The sequence below is a fragment of the Pan paniscus genome, chromosome 12, assembly GCF_029289425.2.
Source record: "Pan paniscus chromosome 12, NHGRI_mPanPan1-v2.0_pri, whole genome shotgun sequence".
In the NCBI taxonomy this organism is placed as follows: domain Eukaryota; kingdom Metazoa; phylum Chordata; class Mammalia; order Primates; family Hominidae; genus Pan; species Pan paniscus.
Window position 1 is genome coordinate 40,121,726 of NC_073261.2, and position 24,485 is coordinate 40,146,210.

The following is a 24,485-nucleotide window of genomic DNA, read 5'->3' on the forward strand; positions in this document are numbered from 1 at the left end:
ATCTCCGCAGCTCTGAGCATTCTTTACTATTCAAAAAGGTTAGGGGGAGAGTTTCTGTCCTAAAATATGTCTTCTGTCTTCCTAGAAGCACCTTTAACTTTTGTTCTCTTCCATAATTGGAGCCACTTGTATGGACCTTCTTTTCCTCACTCTTCGCTCACCCCCATTCCCCTCTTCCCACTTCTCCCCTAGGGCGGATCCCTTTTCATGGTTAACTTTGTAAAACTTTCCATCTTGATGAAAACAACAATTATTTATGGTCCCAGAATAGATAAGATGGTGGCTTGTTTCACAGGTTGTAGAGGTGATTTCATTTAGTTTTTTTTTTTAGTTATAAAATAATACAGGCTGGGCGTGGTGGCTCATGCCTGTAATCCCAGCACTTTGGGAGGCCGAGGCGAGCAGATCACTTGAGGCCAGGAGTTCGAGACCAACCTGGCAAACATGGTGAAACCCTGTTTCTACTAAAAAATACAAAAATTAGCTGGGCGTGGTGGTGCAGCACCTGTTGTCCCAGCTATTCAGGAGGCTGAGGCAGGAGAATCACTTGAACCCGGGAGGCGGAGGTTGCAGTGAGCCGAGATCGCACCACTGCACTCCAGCCTGGCGACAGAGTGAAACTCTTGTCTCAAAAAAATAAAAATAAAAATAAAAATAAAATAATACATACATAAGGAAAAATGAAATAGAAACAATACACTGAAGAGTAAGTGTCTCTCCTCTCCCAGACCCACAGTCTCCCTCCCTAGAAGTACTACTTTTTTTTTTTTTAGACAGAGTGCAGTGGTGCGATCTTGGCTCACTGCAATCTCTGCCTCCCAGGTTCAAGTGATTCTCCTGCCTCAGCCTCCTGAGTAGCTGGGACTACAGGCACGTGCCACCATGCCTGGCTAATTTTTTGCATTTTCACCATGTTAGCCAGGATGGTGTCGATCTCCTGAACTTGTGATCCGCCCACCTCAGCCTCCCAAAGTGCTGGGATTACAGGCATGAGCCACCGTGCCTGGCCAGTAACACTGTTAAAAGTTACTTGTGTTTTCTTTTCTTCCAGAAATGCTCTATACACATTTATTGCATGTATTTTGGACAGTTTCATCCCATGTCTAACCCTCTTAGAACACATCTGCCCCTCTAGAGTGTCTGGGTGTTATATGGGGAGAGTGGGGAGAGGACAACTGCCCTGTGCTCCAGTGCTGTGCATATGCCTTGGAAAAGATGGAGGAAATGTGGTGGGTGCCTCTGGCCTTTTCAAATACATCTCAGAGGTCAGGGCTCTTCAAGGAGTTCTCATTACAAAATGAGTAGGGCCTTTCTCTGCCTCTCGAGGTAGGCTGGAAGAAGACTTGGCGGGGATTGTGTTGGTAGAGCCAAGGGACCCCAAGGCCTCTAGGAAACACAGGGTCTGAGTGGATCAGCCCGGATTATCTTGTGATGCCTGGCAAGGACCTGGTTTTGTATGTGATGATTCCAGAGGCAGCAGGACTGTTCCCCTCCATCCCACGCCCCTACACTTCAGTGACAGAGATTTTAAGGCTTTATGTGGGGAGAGCCTGGCTTTAAATCCGGAGTCAGCATACTTTTTTTTGTAAAGGGCCAGATAGTAAATGTTTTGAGCTTTCAGGCCATATGATCTTTATTGCAACTACTCAACTCTGCCATTAGCATGAAAGGAACCATAGACAATTAATAAATCATTGTGCATAACAGTGTTCTAATAAAACTTTATTTATAAAAACAGATGACAAGCTGGATTTGGCCCATGGGCCATGGGTTATTGGGAACCCCTGGATCCATTCTAGCAAGCAACAGAGACCCCTCTGACAGACTCAAGGAAAAGAAAACAATGACGCTCTGTTGGTAGATGCTGAAGTAATTCACAGAATAAAAGGAAAAGCTGAAACACTAAGACTCTGGAAAGGGAGGAGCCAGAGTGCCTCAGGAACCCTAGCACTGAAGCACTGATAGTTACTCCCCTCAGCACCGTTCACAAAGAGGTTCCCTTGTAGCTCGGCTGAAGTAGCTAAAGATCATAACCATCGTAAATATCCATTCATGGGGGCCTGAGCCGGTGCTCATACACTCGTATGCAGCCATTAAGATGAGTGAGATAGGCCGGGCGCGGTAGCTCATGCTTGTAATCCCAGGCGGGCGGATCACCTGAGGTCAGGAGTTCAAGACCAGCCTGGCCAACATGGTGAAACCCCCGTCTCTACTAAAAATACAAAAATTAGCTGGCCATTGTGGTGCACGCCTGTAATCCCAGCTATTTGGGAGGCCAAGGCAGGAGAATTGCTTGAACCCAGAAGGTGGAGGTTGCAGTGAGCTGAGACCGTGCCATTGCATTTGCAGCCTGTGCAGCAGAGTGAAACTCTGTCTCAAAAAAAAAAAAAAAAAAAAAAAGATGAGTGAGGTAGCTATCCCTGTAGTGGTATGAGATAGTCCCCAAGGCATACTGTTGATTGTATGTATGTGCTGGGAGAAGCAAGATGTAGTAACGGGTGTATAGAATGCTTCTGTGTGTTGGGGGCAACTCAGGGAGTCATATATACCTGCATGATGTATCCCTCGCCCTAGTCTACCTCTGGAAGGATATGCAAGTAACTGATAATGTTTTTGCTTTTAGAAAAGGGACTAGGGGTTAGGCGGGGGAAGGAGACTCTTTGTTGTATACTCCTTTGGACTTCTAGAATTTTTTTTAACTATATGCATGCATGACCTATTTTTTTTGAAAGACATCTTTTATGTAATAAATAAAAGAGCTGCAGTGCGACAGATTATTTATGTGTCTTGTGTTGGTGTCTGAGCTTGCTGGATTCATTTCCTTTCCCCTTGGGGCTGGTGAATACTTGTTTTCAAAACAAAAGTTCCTCCGTTATTAATCACCAGAGTATTCAAATATGGGAGAATCACACCTCTGTTCTTCAGCCTCTCTCTTTTCTGGCTGTGAAACATTAAACAATCTTGCCACGAAAGTGCCCACTAATTGCTGAGGGAATATTCAGGAAGCACCCACCAGAGGCAGAAGGCAGGGGGCCAGGAGACCTTGGTGAGGAAAGGAGGCGTGGGTAGGGCTGCTGACTGGGGGATAGGGGTGTCTGTGTGAGAGTTAAGGGCCCTCCAGTGACTTGCTGTTTTTGATTTTCTGATCGTTTATCTGGGGAGGATGCCTGGAAAGGACTTTCTGATCTCTAAGACTAGGACAGGTGACTGTCTCATCTCATAGCATCAGGTTTTAAGGATACCTGGGATTTGTTTTAAGCGAGTGTGGGTAAGACACAGACATGGAAATAATTGTCACGAAGGGAGAAGTTTCTTTGCTCACAGATTCCTAGAAACAGGAGGCACAGCACACCATGCAGAGCCATGCTGGGGGCCACTCAGGGTCCGTCAGGAGAAGAGGGAGAAACTGGGGTGAGGGCCTTTAACATGTTCCACATTAAAGGAAGGAAAGGACAAAGCAGGGTGGGCAGGCTTGGGCTTGGCTGGTTTGAATAATCTCAGTAGGCTCTGGGGTATATGGGGCTATCTCTGGTTGTCTAGCCCTGGCCCTGGGATGATTGGGGCAGGTGGATGGTGGCCTGGAATGTGAGAGTCCATCAGAGGCAGTGGCTGGAGCCTGGGCCCATGGATTGGTTGGTTTGCATATGAAAGGTGTGTTGCAGGTGAAGTTCTTTTTTTTTTTTTGAGACGGAATCTTGCTCTGTCGCCCAGGCTAGAGTGCAGTGGCGCGATCTCGGCTCACTGCAACCTCCAACTCCCGGGTTCAAGCAATTCTCCTGCCTCAGCCCCCTGAGTAGCTGGGATTACAGGCGCCCACCACCATGCCCAGCTAATTTTTGTATTTTTTAGTAGAGACGGAGTTTCACCATGTTGGTCAGGCTGGTCTCGAACCCCTGACCTTGTGATCCACCCACCTCTTCCTCCCAAAGTGCTGGGATTACAGGCATGAGCCACCGCGCCCGGCCAGTGAGTTCTTTACTATCTCTAGCAGTTGGCTCACCTTGTGGGAGGGGCAGTTCCTCCAGAGTAAGCAAGGCCCCAAAGTACATCAGAATACAGAAAATCAAAAATAAACCATAAACACATGGTTACTACACCTCTGGACTGCCAAATATGGTTGCTCGGGTTGTTCACAGCACAAGATATCTGGCCAAGCAGGTGAATGGGGCTGAAATCCAGACCAAGCTCTGTGGTATGTGGCCACAGAACTGCTTCCAGTTGAAGAGGCCAGTTTTCTTCTAATACATTCAAAGGCACCACGTGGGCTAGCACTATGGCACTTGTCTCAGGTTTCTGTTCTATATTATTTGTGATTATTTTATAAATCTCTGTTTCCCTGACTGGACCCTTAGTTCCAAGGATGCCAGAATCTTGTCTGTGTTCCCAGTGGACCAGAAGCTCCATGAGGGCAGGAATCAGGTCTTCTTTGCTCACCATTGCCTCCCTGTACCTCCTTATACCTGGTGCTCAGTACAAGCTGGCACGTACAGGGACTGGGTGCCTGTGGGGGGACAAATAAATGAACAGGCTTGAGGGTATGCAGGACTGCAAACTCCAGAATTATGTGCTATCTGCACCGTGGACTCTTCTATTTCTTGGCACTAAGAAGATCAAAATCTGTTTGCCTGCCATTGACTTGAGTAGGGTGAGTAGCATTCTTCCTGCCAAGAGCTGGGCTCTTGTCCCTGCCTCTGTTTGGGCCAAGAAGGCAGCCAAGAAAGAGAGGATTTCATTCTCAGTCTAGAGATTTTTTGTCAACTCTTCCCTCCTGTAATTCCCCCTGGTGTTTGTCCCTTCTTGGATGTGAGTGAAGAGAGAGTGACTGGGTGTACAGCATAGAAGAGATCCTCTGAGCCTGTAGGCTGTGGCCAGAACCCTAGCTCCAATCTAAATGAGCACAGCCCAGCAGGAAGCTCCAGCCTGTGCCAGGCAGGGCCACGGGGGTGATTGCTGGAGAGAACCTGTGTTCCTGGTTTGCTTTGGCAACAAAAGAAAACACGAACTGGTTTTCAAAGAGAGGCGTTGGGGTTGTACTGTGTGTGTGCAAGTGTGTGCCCTCACCTTCATAGGTGGAGGACAGAGGAATCTGGGAAACTTGCAGCCACATGCAAGCAGGAGAGGCATCCTTGCCACCCACCGGGTCTCATCCTTCAAAAGGGCAGTGTTGCTGAGAACCTAACAGAACTTGTGTTTTCATCTCTCTCTCCAGGTTTCCATTCTATTATGAACTAAAAATAGCATTTGTAGCCTGGCTGCTGTCTCCCTACACAAAAGGCTCCAGCCTCCTGTACAGGAAGTTTGTACATCCCACGCTATCTTCAAAAGAAAAGGTAATATATGCTGCCATGTCTTTCATTCTTTCTAGCAAGTGAGAAAATAAGTAATAAATTAAAAGGGATGATCTTATTGCAGGAGACTTCTCTTTTGGCTCTCATTTGCCTCCAGCGAGTCATTCCTCCTAATCGTTTTTTTTTAAGTGTATTTCTGAGACGTGTTTAGAAATAGTGAAGTTCTCTAAAAGATGTTATTTGTCATTATTTACTGGAAAACATTTCCATAAATTGAAACAAAAGAAAGAAAAAATTCACTCAATTTAACCACGCAAAGTGAATTTCCTTCCTTTTGTCATGCTTAGCCGCTGTCCTTTTATAGACATGATTTTTACGTAGACTATTTTAAATCTTACCTGGAAGCCAGGTGTGGTGGTGCATGCCTGTAATCCCAGCTACTCAGGGGTATAAGCTGGGAGAAATCACTTGAGCCCAGAAGTTCAAAGCCAGCCTGGGCAACTAGAGAGTCCCCATCTCTTAAAAAAAGAAAGAAAGATTAAAATTTTATGTAGAATTTTTTTAAAAAAATGATTTTAAAACTTAAATAAAATATTTGTATCCTGAGATCTTAAATGTGTTTGCACACAAATCCATTTCTACTCGGTCTTCGTAATACCCATGATGATGTTCCCTTACTGCTAGATATTTAGATTATCTCTACCTTTTCCTGATATAGATAGTTCTGCAGTGAGCACTACCATTCCTGGAGTTTAGTTGCTTCCTTTAATTGTCTTAGAATTAATTCCCAAGAGCAGGATTATTGAGTCAAACAATTCCAACATTGTATCATTCGTTAACTATATTACTTACTAAGCTGATTGTGTAGTGGGGTTTCTTAACTAAAATAGGAGCATCATAGGTGGCTTGATAGATTAATGTCTATTGTTTCTGAAAGTTGAATTCCTTGGACTAGAAAGGGGAAGGCTTTGGGAAACATATCCGTTGGATGAGCAGGCTACTGTACAAGTTTCGGAAAATCTCTTTAGGAACTCGGACCTCAGCACTTCCTGTCTCAGAAGGGTGGATTTTGAGGAACGGATGGATCCCTGTCTTGACCTGGTTATCAAATCCCTACTCGTCTTACTTCCCTTTCCCCAAATGCTGGGCTTCCCCTAAAGCTGCCAATGTAACTTCCATTGAAGTGAAGGTGACTGACTCTTAAGAGTTGCCAAGAATCACTTCCAAAGGGGTGGTGGTGGGGGATAGGCGGGTCACAGTTAGAGGGCCTGCTGCTATGACTTCCTGGGGAAGCCTTCCACAGGGAATCCAGCAGGAGGTTGCTGACCCACTTGCACACCTCAAAGCAATGGAAATACACTAATGCACAGAACTTGACTAAGGCCAAATGTCACTGTCTTACCGAACTCTGAAATGAGCAGCTGTCACGAAAAACAGCCTTTTTTTGGGGGGGAGGGGACGGAATCTTGCTCTGTTGCCCAGGCTGGAGTGCAGTGGCACGATCTCGGCTCACTGCAACCTCTGCCTCCTGGGCTCCAGCAATTCTCCTGCCTCAGCCTCCCAGGTAGCTGGGACTATAGGCACATGCCACCATGCCTGGCTCATTTTGTATTTTTAGTGGAGATGGGGTTTTACCATGTTGGCCAGGCTGGTCTCGAACTCTTGACCTCAGGTGATACGCCCACCTTGGCCTCCCAAAGTGCTGGGATTACAGGCGTGAGCCACTGCACCCGGCCGACAAACAGCCATTTTCTTAAAACAATGACAACAACAAAACACTCCCAAACAAACAAAAATAATACACCAAAGTTAATCCAAATTTGAACTAAACCAATATTGTACTTGGCTTTGGTCCCTGAAGAAGACCTCAATCCTGTTTTCCATCTCACCTTTACCTTGTTGCATGACACTGGATGACTTCTAATTTCTGATTTTATTTGAATATCTGTAAAACAATCTCCCTTATCCAGTAATACTAATTTCTTTCAGCTTTGTAATCCCTCCCATCGATATACAAATGGGGTGATATTTGATTTTGGAATTAAATAACTATAGAATAACAGAATTTTAGAACTGCAAGGGCTCAACCCTGTCAAGATAAGGAAGATGACATGGTTATCATTTATTGAAACTAGCCACTGTGTTAGATGTTTTACTGGAATTACCTCATTTAATCCTCACCATGCTCCGCAAGTTGGGTATTATCATTATCCTCGTTTTTCAGAAGACTAAAACTGTGTGTAGAGAGGCTAAGTACTTGCCAAGGTCTGGCAGTCAGTTGGTGGCAGGTCTGAGGCTAGAAGCTCGGTTCTAGGCATTCTCTCCACCGTGGGTGCTTTCAGTGTCTGGTGAGTGGCTGTGTGTAGAATGGCAGGCAAGGCTGTCCATATCCAGAACCTCCTGGAGCCTCCTGGAAGGTCAGAGGGCTTTAGAAACAATCTCAGGGCATCGCTGGATCCGTAAGTTGCAGTGTTTTCAGAGTTCCCTTTTCTACTCTCCTGTATCTCTGCTCTCCCCTCTGCACGCACACCCTTAAAGTGCCTACAGCTTTTCAGGCCCAGCAAGAACAAGGATTGGGCAAGCTGCCAAGCCCAATGCTCAGAGGAAAGGAAAGAAAACAGAGATGTGTTTGAACCTTCCAGCTCAGTGTGCCTCTGTTTTTCCTTTGACAGGAAATCGATGATTGTCTGGTCCAAGCAAAAGACCGAAGTTACGATGCCCTTGTGCACTTCGGGAAGCGGGGCTTGAACGTGGCCGCCACAGCGGCTGTGATGGCTGCTTCCAAGGTACTGTGCTGGAAGTACCACAACTACATGAGTCTCAGTCCCTCTAGTGTGCCCCTGCTCATCACCTGTGCGACCACACAGAACAGGCTAAGGACCAATCAGTGGTTTTTCATCTTTTAGGGGTCCTTTTGAAAATCTGATGGAAAAAAATGCTGAATCTTGCCCCAAAAAATTCTCACCCCCCAACACACATGCCCACATACTTGCAATATCAAGAGGTTCCCAGAGCCCCTGAAGCTCATCTGTGCATCCCAGGTTAAGAATTTCTAACTTATCCAACCCCACTGGAAACAAGAAAATAATAGAATTTCTAACTTACTTGGCACTTAGGCCTGGGAGAAACAGAAGAGGGCAGGGGAGAGAGGGAGAGAGTGCTTCTCTGCAGTTTCCTAGGGTGCACTGGGAGAGTCACCTAAATGCAGTGGACAGGTGGAGAGACTACCTGAGCAAGCAGGTGGACTCACTCACGCTCATGTGGCCCAGCAGATCCAGGGGAAGGAACCCAGGTCCTAGAATAAGTTGAGTGGTCCAGACATGGAGGTCAGTAATGTGCCAAGCCATAACAACTGAGGTGGAGGAGGTTTGAAATAAACACCGGTCTGTGGGATGTTGTGGTGTGAGCATTACTTCTTTCTCTATTCTCTCCAGCCCTTTTCAAAACTGTGTTTCTACCTAGCATCTTCTCATATCACCCTCTTGTTGTCGTCAATTTGTCATTATTTACGTAGATCTGAAAAGTTAAATTGGTCAGATATTTCCTCTCATGTGAAATCAGCAGATCATCCTAGTGTTCCCCAGGGACAAGCCCTTCCCCAACAACCATGTGTGGAGTAGGGACCTACATTCGGCTGGTGGTGGAGGGAAGGCAGTTATGCTGATGATTGGAAAGACACAGTGGTTGGGAGGTGAGTTGTATTAGCATAAGGAAATTTGTCCCTTGTGGTGATGTGAGGGTTTTGGGGAAGGAGGCGATGGGGCTTAAAAGGTTTGCAAGAAGACGATTAGTACAGATCTTGGTGCTCTATGAACATTGTGTGGATGGCAGGATGGAGGGTGCTGAGAGCCAGTTTCAAGAGACTGAGCTGGGTTTTCCTTGCCCTGAACCAAAGAGAAGCACATTAGGATCATTTCTGGAAGAGACTCAGCACACTGGGCCGGGTAGTTGCTTGAAAAGTACCTTTCAGGAAGCCAAGGAATTCTGCAGACAAAGCCTGGACAAGAGGGAAGGGGAACCAAAAATGAATGATTCCTCTTTCAGACAAGACCAGCTCCATCTATAACACAGAATTGTAGCTAGGTGTCCCGCCACTCCATATGGCAGATCTCGGGGTTGGGGGTCCAGGGGGTCTCTGCCCCTTTACTATAATAGCTGCTGGCAAAATGAGGGATCCCAGTGAGTATCTTTGGAAGGGAAATTCTGCTTTGGTTTCCCAAGATCAATCAGGATTTACGAACAGCAATAAATTCCAAGAACCTTCTATTTGAGATGCAACCATTTTATGCTTTAATCTTTAAGCTGAAACAAAAGAGAACTCAGAATTGCTAAATTCTGAATTCATCAGGCCAACCTGGCAACGTAAAGCTACGGAAACCCTGTCTCAGCCTCTCTCTACCCCATCTGTTCTGCCTCTGAAGCCTGAGGAAAACAGGCTGCTGCTCTTTCCTCCGTTCATTCCTGGAGTATAAACGTGCTATATCTGTCAGGGTGGTTCAGTGTGCGTCACCTGGTGGCACAGCTGCGTGCGTGTAGATTTCATTCTGACAATAACTTCTGCAGGCCATCCTTTTCTGGGTCTGCCTCAAGATGGAGCCTCCAGAGTCTTCCTATCATCCTGGCCAGTCACTGCCTGTCCCCTAACCACCCGGGAAGCCCATGAGCCCGTCTTCTCCATCCAGGCACCTTATAGCAGCTGAAACCTAAAAGAAGCGCCAGACAGTCTGAAAGTTGCCTCAGGAAATAACTGCTCATTAGTTCTTTCCAGCTGGACTAATGTAGTGAGGGACATCTGCTTTCTGTTGAATTTGGTTTCAGATGAGAAAATTTTCTGCCTTGTGGGGCTTTGCTTTTTCTCTCTAAATATAAATATCTGGAGAGAGAAAACACATATTCTCTTCTAAAAATAATGCCCTCTATTTTTGAAACAGATGTGTACTTAAAAAAAAAATAAAAGAAGTAAAATCCAAAAATCCAATCTAGCTGAGGTGTACATCAGTGGTTTCCATAGCAACAGTGGATCACTTCAGGCCTTGGTCAAAGGATGATGACTCACCAGTGGGTCCAAATCTGGCTTGCATGCCCAAGCCACCTGGAGAGCTTTGCTTTTTTTTTTTTTTTTTAATAGATTCTCAGATGTGCTGAATCAGAATCTCAGGCAGTGGGCCCATGAATCTCTATTTTTAACAAGTTCCCCAGATGATTTTTAAACAGCCAGCTCTGTACAAGTCACTGCCTGAGGCCCCATACAGAACCATAGGGGGCACAGGTGATGAGGGTTAAAGCAGTTAATTTCAGTAACATTCCTGGAATGCAGATTCACCTCCTTGGAAGCCTTAACCTTGAGAATGAGGAAAGTAGTGGCGTGTGTGTGGGAACCGGGCAGCGGGGAGGGGGAGGCCGGTGTTTATTTCTCCAAAATTTACTGCCAGTTGAGAAATACTATGATGGGACTACAAATTCTCCCACTTTTTTTTTTTTTTTGAGATGTAGTCTTGCTCTGTCGCCTAGGCTGGAGCGTAGTGGTACAATCTCAGCTCACTGCAACCTCTGCCTCCCGGGTTCAAGCAATTCTCCCTGCCTCAGCCTCCTGAGTAGCTGGGATTATAGGCGCCTGCCACCATGCCTGTCTAATTTTTATATTTTTAGTAGAGACTGGGTTTCGCCATGTTGGCCAGGCTAGTCTTGAACTCCTGACCTCAGGTGATCCGCCCGCCTCAGCCTCCCAAAGTGCTGGGATTACAGGCATCCCACCTCTTTTGTAGTGCTCCCAAGAGCCTAGCACAGTGCCTCGCACCTGGCTGAGCCCTTATCATTCTTGTTGATTATCCAAGGGGAATAATTAGAGCAACTGTCTGAAAAAAAGACACGCTGCAAAGTCACCCATAGCCGGGGTGACTATATAATTTATTGTTCAAACCAGGACACATTTGAGAATGTAAAGCATGCTTATAATAATTACTCTGAAACAACAGGTCTAAACTAGGCCTGTTTGGCCAGTCATGGTGGCTCACACCTATAATCCCAGCACTTTGGGAGGCCGAGGTGGGAGAACTGCTTGAGCTCAGGAGTTAGAGACCAGCCTGGGTAACATAGTGAGACCCTGTCTCTACAAAAAATTAAAAATTAGCCAGGCATGGTGGCATGTGCCTATAGTCCCAGCTACCTGGGAGGCAGAGGCAGGAGGATCATCGCTTGAGCCCAGGAGGTAGAGACTGCAGTGAGCCATGATCACGCCACTGCACTCTAGCCTAGGTGACAGAGCAAGACCTTGTCTCAATAAATAAATAAATAAGTAAAATTAAATAAATAAATAAATAAATAAAATAAACTAGGCCTGTCCCAAGGAAACCAGGATTTATGATCAGGTGACTCCTGGCTTCATTTTAAATTTCTTGGACCTGCCTGTCTTCTCCTCCCACAAAACACCCTCAACTTACAAATCAGTTCTCACTCTCAGTATCTACTGCATTTAGTGAAAGGGATGCAAGAGAGAGTGTTGCATGGTGAGAATACTCTTCCTTAGGATCATTCCTGGAAGAGACTCAGCACACTGGGCTGGAATTACAGGCCAGGATACAGATTAGTTCTGACAGATTAAATGGAGGCTGGGATAAAATGATGGGATGAAAGAGTAATTCCTCCTTCTGTCTTCTTTTTTCCATACTTCAGTGACTTTCTAGGAGGAAACTATGGAGCTTAAACTGAAGAATGAAAAATCTTTTGACTACACTTTTAGTTAATCCTTTCAAAAATAATGTTGAGCCCTGTGTCCTTTCTCTAATAAAATTAATGTTTGCAGGAGTGTTTTTTGTATCATCATGAATTGTGGAAAAAATTTGTAAACCACATTATTATATAAATAGAAGTCCTGGCCAGGCATGGTGGCTCATTCCTATAATCCCAACACTTTGAGAGGTCGAGGCAGGCAGATCACTTGAAGCCAGGAGTTCGAGACTAGCCTGGGCAACATGATGAAACCCCGTCTCTCCTAAAAATACAAAAATTAGCCTGGTATGGTGGCATGCACCTGTAATTCCAGCTACTCGGAAGGCTGAGGCAGGAGAATCACTTGAACCCGGGAGGTGGAGGTTGCAATGAGCCACTGCGCTCCAGCCTGGGCGGCAGAGTGAGTGAGACTCTGTCTAAACAAACAAACAAAAAACAACAACAACAACAAAAGGAAGTTCTTACTAATTTTTTTTTGTATAAGGTCTTTCTATGTTGCTTAGGCTGACCTTGTATTCCTTGGTTCAAGTGATCCTCCTACCTCAGCATTCCAAGTAGCTGGGATTATAGGTGTGCACCACCATGCCCAGCTTATTAATGTTAATATTACTGTTTTGTCTTAGAACTGGAAGAGCTAAAACAAACAAAAAACATCAGGCATGAGAAATTTCTTCCAGGGAATTTAACCCCTATCCCACCCTCAATTTCCTACAAGGCTAACCCCTATCCCCGGGAAGTGTTGATGCATCTTTCTTTGAGTGAAAACTGCTGTGCGTCCTTCCTGAGGACACACTTCTCAAGAACCCTCTGTCTCAGCATTCCTAGTCTCTGCTGGCTCTGCTCCTACATGGTACCTGTCTCCTAACTGGTGATTCCATCCAGAGGGAAAACTGAACCCCAGATCTTTTTAAGACTAGAAGTGAAAAGTTTCTCTCTTAAAAAAAAATAATGCTCTAGAAATTTATTTGTTAAGCAAAACATATTCTCACATGAAAAATAAACCATAGGCTGGCCATGGTGGCTCACGCCTGTAATCCCAGCACTTTGGGAGGCCAAGACGGGTGGATCACCTCAGGTTGGGTGTTTGAAACCAGCCTGACCAACATGGAGAAACCCTGTCTCTACTGAAAATACAAAATTAGCCGGGCATGGTGGCGCATGCCTGTAATCCTAGCTACTCGGAAGGCTGAGACAGGAGAATCTCTTGAACTCGGGAGGTGGAGGTCGCGGTAAGCCGAGATCACACCATTGCACTTCAGCCTGGGCAACAAGAGTGAAACTCTGTCAAAAAAAAAAAGAAAAAGAAAGAAAGAGAGAAAGAAAAAGAAACCATAGTGAGACGAATCACTGAACAAAAATTTTAAAACCATGGGGTCTCCAGGCTACCTTACTTCCCTTGCAGTTTGAACCACATACTAGGTTTCTTCTGCCTGCTGAATTCTCAGACCTGGTAAACCAACATTCGTTTTTCACTTGTCTCATAACTCGAAAAATATTGTTTTAGTTCCCTCGGAGATCTTGTCTCCAGAACATTTCCAGTAGTACCAATACTATTACTATAGTCCACCTATTGAAGAAAGCTTCTCTAAGTAAAACCAGCATTCTGTGAATTAGGGATTCTTCTCTTGCAGTTTGTTTTCAGAGTTGTGTTTGTGTGTATATGGCTCCATCCTCCACCATCCCCAAATCTGGTATTGTAAGCTTCTTGAGATGAGGGGCTCTGGCTTCTTTTCCTTTGTTTCTTGCTTAGAAAATAAACAAAAACAGAACAATGCTTTGTTATTTAGTGCTTTGCACTCATAGCTATTCATTAAACCTTGTTGATTGATTTGAAGTATATACCTTTTTGATTCCTCTAAACCTGCCCTGTCTAATATGGTATCCACTTGCCACATGTAGCTGTTTAAATTTAAATTAATTAAAATTGAGTATACCGGCTGGGCACAATGGCTCATGCCTGTAATCCCAGCACTTTGGGAGGCCAAGGCGGGCGGATCACGAGGTCAGGAGATCGAGACCATCCTGGCTAACATGGTGAAACCCCATCTCTACTAAAAATACAAAAAATTAGCCGGGCGTGGTGGCGGGCGCCTGTAGTCCCAGCTACTTGGGAGGCTGAGGCAGGAGAATGGCGTGAACCAGGGAGGTGGAGCTTGCAGTGAGCAGAGATAGCACCACTGCACTCCAGCCTGGGCGACAGAGTGAGACTCTGTCTCAAAAAAAAAAATTGAGTATATGTTGGGGACCAGCCTCAACACCACCCATAGGGTAGCTGAAGTCCGGTGGCGACAAAGGAATGAGAAGAGACAGGTTAAGAGTTCCTAAAGATGGGAGCCAGGGGGCCAGTTGCAAAATGGAGGCTGCAAAAGGCCCAGAGTTCTGGTCTCCACACTATTTATTGAGTACCATCACTTAGATCTAAGAAGCAGATGTTCAGGGCAAAACAGTGAAAAGGAGGCAGTGCGTCATAGGCGCAATCTATAACAGTAGTGGTTTAAATGAATCTCCTTTGTGCTCAAACAGCATATCTTTAACTTATCGGAGAGTAGCTAGTGGGAGCGGGCTTAACCAGGAGCCTGCACGTCTGTCCACATTCCAGTGTTTCAAAGGAGTGTCTTTCTCCTTGAACACAGTGTTTACAGATAAGAGAGCGGGTCTCGCTCTGAGCATGGGAACATGATGGCAGTTAGGAGGCTTTCCTCCTCAGAGGCCTCTTGTGGCTTTCCACAACTTATTGTCCCATATTTTTGTGGCCAGTTTATACAGGCACCCCACAAGCCCTTTTCCCAACAGTATACCTAAAATTGAATTCCTCAGTTGTACTAGCCCCCCACCCCCTTTGTTTTTGAGACGGTGTCTCACTCTTGCCCAGGCTGGAGTGCAGTGGCACAATCTCAGCTCACTGCAACCTCTGCCTCCCAGGTTCAAGCAATTCTCCCTGCCTCAGCCTCCCGAGTAGCTGGGATTACAGGTGCCTGCCCCCACGCCTGGCTAGTTTTTGTATTTTTTAGTAGAGACAGGGTTTCACCATGTTGGCCAGGCTGGTCTTGAACTCCTGACCTCAGGTGATCTGCAGGCCTCAGCCTCCCAAAGTGGGGATAACAGGCATGAGCCACCGCACCTGGTTGTACTAGCCCTATTTCAAGTCCTCATTCACCAGTATGGCTGATAGCACATTTCCATTATTGAAGAAAGTTCTTTTGGACAGCACTGCCCCAAGCCCTCTGTTAACCCTCCAGGGTTCTCCTTTGCCTCTTTTTCACCCCTTTGCCCACAGTTGCTCTGGCTTCAAAAGGATACCCACCCCTCCTTACCTGCTCAGCTCCTTGGGGCCTCTGTATATAAGGTTCACCAGGAGCTGGAAACTCAGCCTATAGCAGCACCCATGCTGTAGCTCTTATTTCTTCTTCCTCTTTACTGGTCTGGCCCGCTTTCACACCATGACCTCTGCTTTCCTGACTTGCTCTCTAAAACTCAGGCACTTGGCCTGCAATTATAGTCAGCGGCCAACAGGCGATAGCCAAGCGTTGGTTATAGCCCTTAGCATCTGAACAGCCGGGCACAATCCACTGAGAGTTATATTATTTTGTTTTTCTACTTAAAAAAAATTTTCCCACTCTTTCCTTAAAAAGAAAAAGAAGCTCTACAAAACAGTTCAGCACAATAGAAAAAAAAAAAAGCCCTCTCCCACGTATCCTTATCTTTTATCCATCAGTGCTCTATCTAAATGTCTAGCTTGAATAAAATACTGCTTTTAAATCACCATGAAACTATTTTTGAAATCAAAAGCTCATTTGAGGAAGTTCATAAGCCCAGTGATTTGGGGTTTCTGACCTGACTGGATTCAGTTGCCTTGCCTTTGTTTTGCTTTCTAGCAAAAAAAAACTACCTGTTAACAATTAGTCAGAGGGCAGGCATTGATTTTCTTTTTATAAAACCTCCCTGTGTCAGCTCATACTTAGGAGATATTTCCAAGGACGGAGAAGAGATGACTGCTGTCCCCTAACCAGATCTGTATGTTTCACCTCTCTGGCTTTAGTCTCTACCATCTATTGAATCAAAGAGGGTAAGGATTCCAGAAAGCCCTGTGTTTGTCTCTTCATCCCTCAGAGGAGCATTTCCTGGCCACTGTGCTAGCTCACATCAAGTTAGCCTTCTTTCTTCATTTTTTAGCCAAGGACTATGTGACATGAAGTTAATATTTAGAATTCACCATGGCAACCATTTTTAAACACCAAGATTATCTAAACTGTTATGGACAAACTGCTGAAAAAGTTTGGAAGTATTCCCTACCCTCCAGTCTCCCAAATATTAGTCAACTCGTACCCAAGTTTCACTCTCAAAATGTGTCGAAGCAGAACCAAGCAAGACTTTTTACCAGTGTGCTGGATTCCGGCTCTCCCAGTGTTTCTACCTGGAGTGTTACCTCACCTTACACTGCTCCATGCATAGTGAAGTGGATTCAAATGAATGAAACACCCACATCACACTCAGCTGAAGAGGAAGGGCCAGGAATTCACACGGAGTTGGCGGTCCGACATTACTTACCCGCTCTGTTCTGTGGCTACCTGTGGAGACTGCAGCCTGATGCCTCAAGGGTCCAAGAGGAAAGAGGGAAGCCTGCCTGCCTGACCTCACAGGGCCTGGTGGAACCTAGAGGTCTGAGGAAATATTTGAGGATCATGCGTGAGTGGGAAGGGCTGTCTCTTGGCTGTGGTGACATGGCACCTCCTCGTTCTCCTCTTCTCTCTGATTCCCCTCTCATGTTTGCCTCCTCCCTCCTTTCCTCACGCCTTAGTGTTAGATGAATTTCTCTGGGCCCCACCTTTCTCTCCTCTCTCTCCTAGCACCATCTCATCCTGTCCCTCACCTTCCGCTGTCACCTGATGACCTGGTTCCCAGATGGGCTTCTCTGCCCAGGGCTCAATCCAAGTGTTCCTGGTTCTCTGCTGAATATCTCCCTTGTTTCCTTCATACTTTAGTCGACAGTCCTGCAACTCCAAATCTGCCCTTCCGTGTGTCCCACCTTTCTGATGATAATGAAATTACCATCTTGTCAGGCACCCAAGCTCCAAATCTCTGTCACCTTTGATGCCCCACCTTCCTCCCACTTACTCTTCAAGTCCTAACCATTTGACATCCCTTCTGTGCATTTGGGCCTTCCTCCACACCCTTCCTTCTAGCTTGGACTGTTGCAGTAGCTACCCAAATGGTCGACTGCTCTCTCCCTTCCTGTTTAAGTCCTGTGCAGTCCGACCCTGATCCTAGCCTTTCAGTCTTGTCTCTCCTTACCTCTCTGGCTCTTGTGATACTGCATTCACAGAACTGCCTTCTGTACTATTCTGGAAATAGCAACTCTGAGCGCTGTTTCCAGAATTTTCTCTTTCTTGCCTCTGCCTTTGCTCATGTTGGTGCTTCATCTGCCTCTGTTTCTACCTCTTTGAAATCCTCCCCACTCTTCCAGGTTAATGCCATCTCCTCCAGGTTAATGCCATCTCCTCCATGAAGCCTCCTCTGATCCCAGGTAGAACTGGCCTCTCACTCCTGGGTCCTCTGCACTAATGTCATCATGTATATGTGTCTTACCTGCATCTCCATAGGTGCTCAGTAAATGTTAAAGGAATGAAAGACTGTTGTGCATATTTTTAGCTGCCATGACCAACAGAGCAATACTTAGAATCAAGGATATCCAAAGTTGGGCTTTGGAGATAAGCAGGCCAGGTTTAAAAGTCCCAGCTCCCTGCTTACTGCTGCACCTCTGTGAACCTCGCTTCTTCACCTGCAAACAGGGATGATCATAGTACCTGCCACAGGAGTTATGAGGCAGTGTAAAGACTTCACAGAATGCAGAGTTTATAATAAATGTTTAATAAAGGTTGCCTGTTATTTGCTCATATGTCAGTTTGATCTCAGGCTGATTATGATCTTCTCTTTCCTCACTGTTGAACAGAATAAAAAAAAAAAAGTCAGGCCCTGGCATTGGGACGTTATTTACAAGGCAGGCTCTTCTGCACAGGAGGCTGACTTGCCTACCTTGTCCTGGCCCACCTCACATGTGCTGTGTCTTCCTGCGCAAGCCACGCTCCCCTGGGCTCAGGGTTCCCCACTGTTCTGGGCCTGACTTTTCATAGCGGTGCTTCTTCTTCCTCTTCCACCCTGAGGTGTAGCTTATGACACATGAGCACCTGCCACCTGCCAAGACAGGAGGAAGGTCAAACGTGGGCTGCTGGAGCAGCTGGAACCCTCACTTCAGGGAGGAAACCAAGCAGGGGTTTGAGTGACTTGCCCAAGGTCATGCAGCTGTTAGTTGTTGAGCTGTGATCAGCACCAGGGTCTCTAGTTCCTCCAGTGTCCTTGCATCACTCCAAGCACTCCCCACCCCAATACACACACCCTAAACTGACACTTCCTGGCCATTTTGTGCTTGGATTACACTACCAGGCCCTGGTGGCTGAGTACCTGGACTGTCCCTCACTGAGGATTTTAGAGTCTCTCACACCCCAGGGTACTGCTCTTCTGACGATCGATCAGCTCTCTCATGGCCTTGTGGCAAGGCTGGGAAACACTTAATGCAGGGTGAAAGAATGAGGATCACAAGTACCTGTCACCGTAAGTCACAGTTTCTGTAAAGCTCGATCACGTGCGATAGCGTGGGCATGTTTGCACACCAGTATAATTAGAGCTCACTTTGCACCAGCGGCTGGGCAGATTTGTCCTGTGGGTCCCCCTTCCCACCCTTAGTCCTTCCTGCCTTCTCATTGTCCCTTTCCAGCAGGGCCTTTGCCTCTGAAGGAGGAAGTATAGATGAGGCAAAGCTTCCAGCTGAGACTTCTACAGGCAAGGCCAGGGGCAGCTGCTGTACGTGGAGGGTCCCTCCTGGTGGCCCTGACTCCCCATCACCGGGCAAGGGCCTGGCTCAGATGGCCGGGCTTGGTCTGGCTACAGAGACCCAACTCACCTGAGCACTGTCATTGGTCAGCACAGGCCTGTCTAACCTCCCAGGCTTCCACTCCTCACCTCCCATCCAGCCTGCTCTGAACCAGAAGCACCAAGCCCGCCTCCCTCACCAGTTAATGCTTGTTCTTGCCTGCTGTCTGTCCTTAAGGGCAGTTCCCAGAAAGGAGACTAGAAAATACCATCTGTATTCCAGACAACCACGTGCCTGCTGCAAAGTGAGAGAAAAGGGGAGAACAGATACTGGGGGCAAGTTCTTGGTATGTGCCACGTGGCATATCTAGGATGTTCTTGTCATTCAACATCCTGCCTCCTTCACACTGCTCACCTCTCAAAAACCTTCAGTGGAGTGCTCGGTTTATTGTCAAAAACCAAGTTTAGGCAGCTGAAGCCCAGTTCTCCCAGGCTAGTCTCCTTTTACTCACTGGCACCAAAGCCTCTTCTCCCCAGGTGGGTTCACTCACCGTTTCCCAGGTGCACCTTGGGTTTTCGTCCACTCTCACGCCCTGGCCCAAAGCACTTCCCCACCAGCACGCGCCTTCCCCCGCCCGCTTCAGAGGATGCAGCCCTCACCTCACTCCTCACTCGGGTTCGACCCCTTGTGTGAGAGGATGAGGCCTCTGCACGTGCTCAGCCACGGTGATGGTGCCATCCCCTGCCCTGTACTCTGGCATGATGTTGGTCATCTTTGTCACTTGTGGCCTTGCATGCACTTTTGTGTCTTGATGCCCCAGCTAGACTGTGAGCTCCATGGGAGCAGGGACCGTACCATCCTCGTCTTTGTTCCTCTGCGGTGCTTCATGCAGAGCTGCATGAACACTCCAGCAGCATCTGTTGCAAGTGAGTGAATAAATGGGTGAGCGAGCGAGGGAGTGATGGGAGGAAAGAGGTGAGGACATGGCTCCCTTCAACCCCATTTTGTTGCCTTGGTGCCCATGGCTTTTTTCTCCTTTTCCCCTTTATCAGGTGGCTCGACTCTTTCATTTTATCTTCTCTTTGGACCTGAGAGAAGGGCAGGTAACCCTGTTGAGAGGTGTGACTAACTCCAAACTGATCCAGTTGGGCAGCGAGGCCAGGCCGCCGGCTCTGCTCACCAGCACGTGGTCTGGATCAGAGGCAGGTGTCCCCGCTGCCTCGGCACCTGCGTGTGCGTGTGTGTTAATCCATGTGGGGCACACGGAGCCAGGCCCCACTTCATCGTCTTTCCAGAGACTCTTATGGTGTGAATTTGGTAGCATCTAACATGTGATTAACTTACTTGGGTTTTTTCTTTTCTTTGTTTAATGCCTGGAGAATGGATTGAATTTGATGATGGATGCTATTGCAGTAGAAATTCTCCTTCTCTGTTTGGTTTGTTAATCCCATTTTGTGTCACAGACAAGGGCCTGGTCCTCATGCAGCATGTCATTGGGAGCCTGCTTGGCTTGGATGTGGCGCATGTATGGCTGTGGAGGCTCACTCCACCAGTGAGGCGGGCACCCCATGGGGTTTGGAAGGAAGTACTAACTCCTTCTGAATTACCGGTGGGAAATGCGGTTGTGCTGGTGGCTTTGTTATCAATTTCCTGACTCACTAAAACCCTTTGTCTTTATTGTTGTTGTCCTCAGTAGCAGGCATTAGATATTGTGTCAAGTGAGATGGGCTAAACTTCGTGCTTTGCTGGAGCCTTCCCCTGTGACTTGGTGTGTCCCTCTGGAAAAGAGGACCTCATTAAAGGCTCAACACTCATTCAGTTTCTGGAGATACCATGTACTCCTTCTTAGTTCTGTGTTGCTGTTATTGCTGTTTTAATTACTCCTATGTCTTTTTTTTTTTTTTTTTTTTGGTCTAGATGGCATTGGTCAGCATCATGCACACTGTATATTCACAAAATGAGGTCCTCAGGGTGACCTTGAGTGAGTGCTGTGGGTGTTACTGAAAATTAAATTGTACCGATTTTTTAAAGGTAATGCATGTTCTTGGTGCAGAATTATAAAAGGACAAAAGAGAGTGTCCAGTGAAGAGTAAGTCTTACTCTTACCCCTGCCTTCTACTGGCATGGTTGTTTACGAAGAAACCACGTAGCCTTTCTGCAGGCATTTCCGCTATTCAGATACATCCCTGGCCATGAACAAGGTATAAGTGGACCCCCATCCCCTTAGCACACAAAACTACAAAGACCTCACTTGGGGTGGATTGAAGTGGCCGCTCTCAGTGGTGACAAATACTAACACACATTCCTTCTTTTTCTACCTGGTTTCTATCTTCACCTACCCAAGTCCTCCACCCACCCAAGCTCAAGCGCAGTCTCCTCTGGGATGCCTTGCCTCTCTGATGTGTGCCTTCTGCCCTGTGCACCCACAGCCCTCTGACACTTCTTATACACTCCTTGCAGACACATCTCAAGGCTTGTTCAGCAGGATCCTCTTTCAGGTCTGGGACCCTGGCTGATGCATCAGGCTGAGGTGGGGATTTCCCACTGTCATGCTTCACCCAGGCGGCAGCTCCATAAATGGTCATACGTTCATTCATGCAACTCCTTAACCCCAAATATGTATCACGTAGAGTGGCAGATGCCAAGGCTGCAATAGTGAATAAAACAGACAATAGCAATATTTAAATATCATTGTGTGGAGTACAAGAGAGAAGTACAGCTCAAAGGCTGTAGTGACAGCATTTACAGGGAACTGGGATGAGTAGAGAAAGCTGCTCTGAGAAGTGCAACCATATTTCATTGAATCTAAAAAGCTGTGGTTTCTGAGACACATCATTATCTTATGTTCCACTAAGAAAGATAATATTGCCAATTAAATTAGGACACAATGTTTTTTCACTTAGAATGTTTATTTATTTATTCATTATTACTATTTTTGAGACAGAGTTTTGCTCTTGTTGTCCATACTGGAGTGCAATGGCACGATCTCGGCTCACCTCAACCTCTGCCTCCCGGGTTCAAGCGATTCTCCTGCCTCAGCCTCCAGAGTAGCTGGGATTATAGGCATGCACCACCATGCCCGGCTAATTTTGTATTTTTAGTAGAGATGGAGTTTCTCCATGTTGGACAGGCTGGTCTCAAACTCCCGACCTCAGGTGATCCACTCACCTTGGCCTTCCAAAGTGCTGGGATTACAGGCATGAGCCACTGCGCCCAGCCAGAATGTTTATTTCTTCTTATCAAAAAGACTCTTAGACATCTTTTTTTTGTCACTTTTATAAATACATTAAAAGGAACACAGCTGGGCACGGTGGCTCACACCTGTTCCAGCACTTTGGGAGACCAAGGTGGGTGGATCACCTGAGATCAGGAGTTCGAGACCAGCCTGACCAATAAGGTGAAACCCCGTCTCTACTAAAAATACAAAAATTAGCCGGGCGTGGTGGTGGGCACCTGTGATCCCAGCTACTCAGGAGTCTGAGACAGAAGAATCTTTTGAACCTGGGAGGCAGAGGTTGCAGTGAGCCAAGATTGTGCCATTGCACTCCAGCCTGGCTGACAAGAGTGAAACTCCATCTCAAACAAACAACAACAACAACAGAAAAAACAAAAAGAGAGAAAGAAAATAAAAAGGAACGCATTAGCACAATAAGTGGTTAAGATCTCTCTAACCTCACTTTTTCACTTTCAGAGTCTCCTGAATCACTTTTCAGCTCAGCGTGTCAGTATCCACTTATGACCATGCCATATCATTTTCTGTTCCTTCTAGTGTGTTGGGTGATGTCGAGCTGTTGTTTCTGGGATTTTCATTCATGCCAGTTTTGATGCTGCCACTTTCTTGATCATACCACAAAGTGTCAGTGAGATATGTGTTAGACAACTGAGATTCATATTCCTCTCTCAAACAGTTCTTAAATGGTTTGTTAATTAAACACTCAGGGGCTTCAGTTGTCCAGTTATGCCAGGGAGAATAACAACCAAGTATATCTATGTGTAGGCATTGACAATGATGTCAGGGCAGCAGCAATTGTAAGACCCACCCCAATTTCAGAGATGAAAAATATGTCTTAAAATTGATGAAAATCTGCTGGGCATGGTGGCTCACGCCTGTAATCCCAGCACTTTGGGAGGCCAAGGCGGGCGGATTACGAGGTCAGGAGATCGAGACCATCCTGGCTAACACAGTGAAACCCCGTCTCTACTAAAAATACAAAAAATTAGCCAGGCGTGGTGGCGGGCGCCTGTTGTCCCAGCTATTTGGGAGGCTGAGGCAGGAGAATGGCGTGAACCTGGGAGGCAGAGCTTGCAGTGAGCCGAGATTGCACCACTGCACTCCAGCCTGGGCGACAGAGTGAGACTCCGTCTCAAAAAAAAAGAAAAAAAAATTGATGAAAATCATTTTCAAGAAGTCTAGGAGTAGGTGGGTGCTGTCATTATTATTCTGGTGACTTAGTGATGTCTTTTTAAATTTTAAAAATACAAACGGGATCTACCTATGTTGCCCGGGCTGGTCTTGAACTCCTGGGCTCCAGAAATCCTCCCCCCTCATCCTCCAAAATGCTGGGATTGCAGGCATGCACCACCAGATGGGCCTTCTCAGAGCTTTTAGTATGATAATGTGGCGCATGGAATTATGGGGAATATGGTATTAATGCTTTCCAAATTTAGAGAATCCAAATTTATTTCCCCAAAGTAGGGAAACCAATTTTGCAGAATACCAATGAACAACTCGTGGTTCTTCCCAGAAGACAATGGTCTAGAATAACAAAGATTCTGCAGAGCGGAGCTGAACAGACAGTGTGGAATGGGGTTTGTGGAAAGTGAATAGGAATGAGATTTTGTGTAGAGACTGAGAAGGGCTGAAAGGTTTACAAAAGAGAGAGGCATGTTGATTTTTTTTTTTTTCTGAGACAAAGTTTTTGCTCTTGTTGCCCAGGCTGGAGTGCAATGGCATGATCTTGGCTCACTGCAACCTCCACCTCCCGGGTTCAAAAGATACTCCTGCCTCAGCCTCCCAAGTAGCTGAGATTACAGGCGTGCACCACCACACCCAGCTAATTTTATATTTTTAGTAGAGATGGGGTTTCACCATGTTGGTCAGGCTGGTCTCAAACTCCTGACCTCAAGTGATCCACCTGCCTCGGCCTCCCAAAGTGCTGGGATTACAGGCGTGAACCACTGCACCCGGTCAGGCATATTGATTTTAATCATCTCAGAGCGTTTTGATGGGCAAGGGCTAATTTGTTTTCAGGAGTCTTGTATCTATGCCACTATAATTTCCTCTGACACAGGCCTAGGTTGATACTGAGCTATTATTATCTCCCTCTCTTTCCTAACCTCTGCCACTGCCAGTGTGATATTGGAGCTAGACTGGCTGGCTTCTGGGAGTTGAATGGAGCACTTTGCTAAAATGAACGTGTACGATGCCTGCTGTTGCTTTCTCTCACATATGTTGCTGAGCGACAATGAGCAAGAACTGGCAAACTGTGTTGAGGGAATTCGTCCCTGGCCGTTTATTTGGGCTTGGGGTCATGAAGCTCAGGAAGTGACCTTTTCCACCTCGGCTTTCAATAGCAACCTTTGTGTCTTAGGCAGCTTTC

At 46.4% G+C, this 24,485-nt stretch overlaps 1 protein-coding gene across 2 annotated transcripts in view; it reads left to right on the forward strand.

The window, feature by feature from the left end:
* REEP1 (receptor accessory protein 1) overlaps positions 1-24,485 on the forward strand; it is a 123,571-nt gene that overhangs the window by 77,242 nt on the left and 21,844 nt on the right. For both annotated transcript variants that reach the window (XM_034953498.2, XM_034953499.2), the window contains exons 4-5: positions 5,210-5,330; positions 7,961-8,074. In XM_034953498.2, coding sequence (XP_034809389.1) covers positions 5,210-5,330; positions 7,961-8,074 — 235 coding nt within the window. The remainder of the gene's footprint in view (positions 1-5,209; positions 5,331-7,960; positions 8,075-24,485) is intronic.